Source organism: Camelina sativa, chromosome 20 (assembly GCF_000633955.1).
Source record: "Camelina sativa cultivar DH55 chromosome 20, Cs, whole genome shotgun sequence".
Lineage (NCBI taxonomy): Eukaryota > Viridiplantae > Streptophyta > Magnoliopsida > Brassicales > Brassicaceae > Camelina > Camelina sativa.
In genome coordinates, this window is record NC_025704.1 from 3,478,170 (window position 1) to 3,481,234 (window position 3,065).

Below are 3,065 nucleotides of genomic sequence, written 5' to 3' on the forward strand. Positions count from 1 at the left end.
TTTTTTTTTTTTTTTTTTTTTGTACTTTAAGGGATGGAATTGATGGGTCGTGATGATGGAGACATTCGAAAAAGGAGGTTAAATTGATGATTCTTTTTTTTTTTGTTCTTTGGGAAGAGATTTGTAACTATAAAAGATTGATTTATGATGTTCTTTGTGTATGTGTTGATAATGTATTATTTCGCGCTACTTATCGATCTTAGGACTTAGAACATCTAACCATCCAAACGGTTGATTTCAATGTGCCCCTAAATATTTTACATATCGATCTTAAAACGTGTATAATTCCAAAAATCATTGACTAATGGTTTATAGTTCAATTAAAATGCCCAGTAATAAGTAAGTGTGGTCTATAATGAGTCCACCTCCACAAGGGAAGAGACCAGTCGCTGTATCTTTCTGAACCATCCGATTCCCAAAATGCTTTAAACTTACGTTAGTACATTAATAATCAATTGTGGGAAAAAGAAGAAGAAGAAGAAGAAGAAGAAGATCGGACGGTGAGAGACCATAACATGACTGGTCCTATCATCTCACGGCCGTGATTTGATGATTGTGATTTGTTTCGGTTATAATAATATTGGAATTTAAAACATATGGCCGAAGATTTGACGTGACGATGCATCTCTCCCACAATTCCTCTAACTAATAAAAGCCAAGTAGATAAGGCAAGTAGTGGTTAGAGGGTATGTGATATATAATTAATCGGTCCAAATAGAATTGGTAAGTAGTAGTAGTAGTAGTAGCCGTCTACATCATCCATGCTCATAACTTCAACCACAGCTTCTTTCTACTAAAACCCATTTCTATTCCAATTTCTTCTTCTCATCAAAATTCATCAAACTCATATCTGTTCCAACTCCCAAATTTAAAATGGCAATTCGTCTGCCTGAAATCTTTCTTCTTGGTTCACTCATGGTAAGTACCTATAAGTTCTTATTCACAATCTAAACCATTTAACTAAACCGGTTATAACAACCCGTTTATCTATTCTAATAGTTCTCAAACACACAGACAAACAAACAAACAAAAAATTACTTTCTTGCTTTATTCTTTTTGGTGTGTGATGTTTTTTTTTCTTTCTTTCTTTCTTTTATATCGCAGGTCATTGCTATTGCGGCTGATTTAACATTGGACCGTTATTGGAAAACTGCTTTACCAAACATTCCTATAATCCAAGGAAACAAAGGTCCCTCTACAGTGCCACTTTGTCGAAGGCAAGTAATTTATACATAACGTATGATTAGTTTCAGTTTAGTTTTTATTTTTTATTTTTTTCCAAAGAGTTTCTTACATAAACATGAAAATTCAATCTTAGGCGAATTGAAAACCAGTATGTAGTTCATTAGAAAGAAATTTGATAAAAAATGAGCTCATCATTAATTTTGCGTAACGAAAACAGAACAAATCTTTTTCTCCCACCGGTCACCACTACCACCAGAGTTATGGATTCTCAATCTCAAGCACGAATGTTTAGATTGGACTTCCTTCGTCTTCTCCACAGTCGACGATCACCCGAAGGTGACTAATGATTAAATGTTTCTTTTAGTTTTTTCAAACTCATAATTTATATATCACTAGTATTTACCCCACCGTACTTGGTACATGAATTTTTATCCCTCTAATATAGTTAAGATATTATTAATGTTTTATAACATAACTGTATATATCTATATATATATATATATATATATATAGTAATTACTAAATACTGATCAAAAGTTATCCATCATCACAAATTTGAGAAAGCAATCTATAGCATAAAGAAAAAATCTTTGGTAAGTGATGATGCATCCTATTTCACGTAGACTTAACAAAAGAGTTTTTATGAAAGTTTGCTATGTGAATCTAAATTGTTGTTGTTGTTCTATCTCTACATTGACCATCCATTTTTTGTATACGTCTGATTTAGTCATTGACAATGTCCAATCCATGGTTCCATTTGTAATTTTCGTCAATAAGTGCTTCTAACATGAACTAATGAAGAGAGATTGAAGTAAATATATTTGCGATGATGATCTTACCATTAGTGCTTTTTAACAAATTAACTATTGACATGATCATAAATTCATAATTTCCAGTTCCACTAATAGCGGAGTCTTCGGATCCTGTCGAAAACCCTCTGTTTCAAACCGATGTAATTCCATCTACAAAAGTGAGATGTTCAGTCCTATATATTTATTTTATTTCCTGGTAAGTTTCATTTCATTTTAATTTCCTTTTTCTTCTTCTAATTTTATTGTTTCTTGTTGTCATTACCAAAACACAGGCGCTAGAGTCTTGTCCAAAAGAAGACATTGGTGATTTAAAAGAGATGCTCAAAGAAGAAAACCTTCATCTGCACACTGAGGTAATAACTAAAATTTGGAAAAGAAAAAAAAATGGTATTCAAAGATTATTAACAGTAAGAAGACTCAAGCTAAGATGAATCGTTGACATTTTAAATCTATTACACTTCTGTTTTTTTTTTTGTGTATGTGTTCTTAGAAAACTTGTTTTCTATTTGTAATGGGATAAGGATGCAGAGCAAGGGAGGTTGCCCTTGCTTATTTTAAGCTTGAAGGAGGGTAGTGAAGAAAGAAGGCCAGCGATTGTGTTTATGCATGGTGGAAACACAAACAAAGAATGGTTAAGGCCATGGCTCGAAGTAAATAATAACATCATACAGTATTTTAAAATTTTTGATTTCTCCAATTAACTAATCAACATTCCTCTATTGATTATACTTTGTCTTTGGTTCTGCTTTAGGCATATGCTTCGAGGGGATATGTAGCCATCGGTTTAGACGCTCGCTATCACGGGGAACGCGCTTACAACTGCAAAACTGCCTCTATAGATGTAGAGTCATAGTTAAAAATCATTATATCCTATTTGATTTTATTTCTTTTTCTTGTCTTTTGAATTCTGATATGGCCGGTTTTGGGTGTAAAATTGTAACGCAGGCTCTTATATCATCATGGAGAAATGGAAAGACAATGCCTTTTGTCTTTGATACTGTAAAAAAAGTTGCCTTTTTTAGCTTCATTTTCTGGTTGCACTTTTAGAGTGTAAGACAATCTTATAGA

General features: G+C 32.8%; 1 protein-coding gene across 1 annotated transcript in view; it reads left to right on the plus strand.

The window, feature by feature from the left end:
* Nucleotides 753–3,065, plus strand: part of LOC104769035 (putative hydrolase YtaP) — a 3,887-nt gene continuing 1,574 nt past the window's right edge. The window contains exons 1-8 of the mRNA XM_010493156.2: nt 753–918; nt 1,105–1,217; nt 1,403–1,521; nt 2,082–2,155; nt 2,270–2,350; nt 2,519–2,647; nt 2,749–2,838; nt 2,943–2,996. Coding sequence (XP_010491458.1) covers nt 874–918; nt 1,105–1,217; nt 1,403–1,521; nt 2,082–2,155; nt 2,270–2,350; nt 2,519–2,647; nt 2,749–2,838; nt 2,943–2,996 — 705 coding nt within the window. The 5' untranslated portion in view covers nt 753–873. The remainder of the gene's footprint in view (nt 919–1,104; nt 1,218–1,402; nt 1,522–2,081; nt 2,156–2,269; nt 2,351–2,518; nt 2,648–2,748; nt 2,839–2,942; nt 2,997–3,065) is intronic.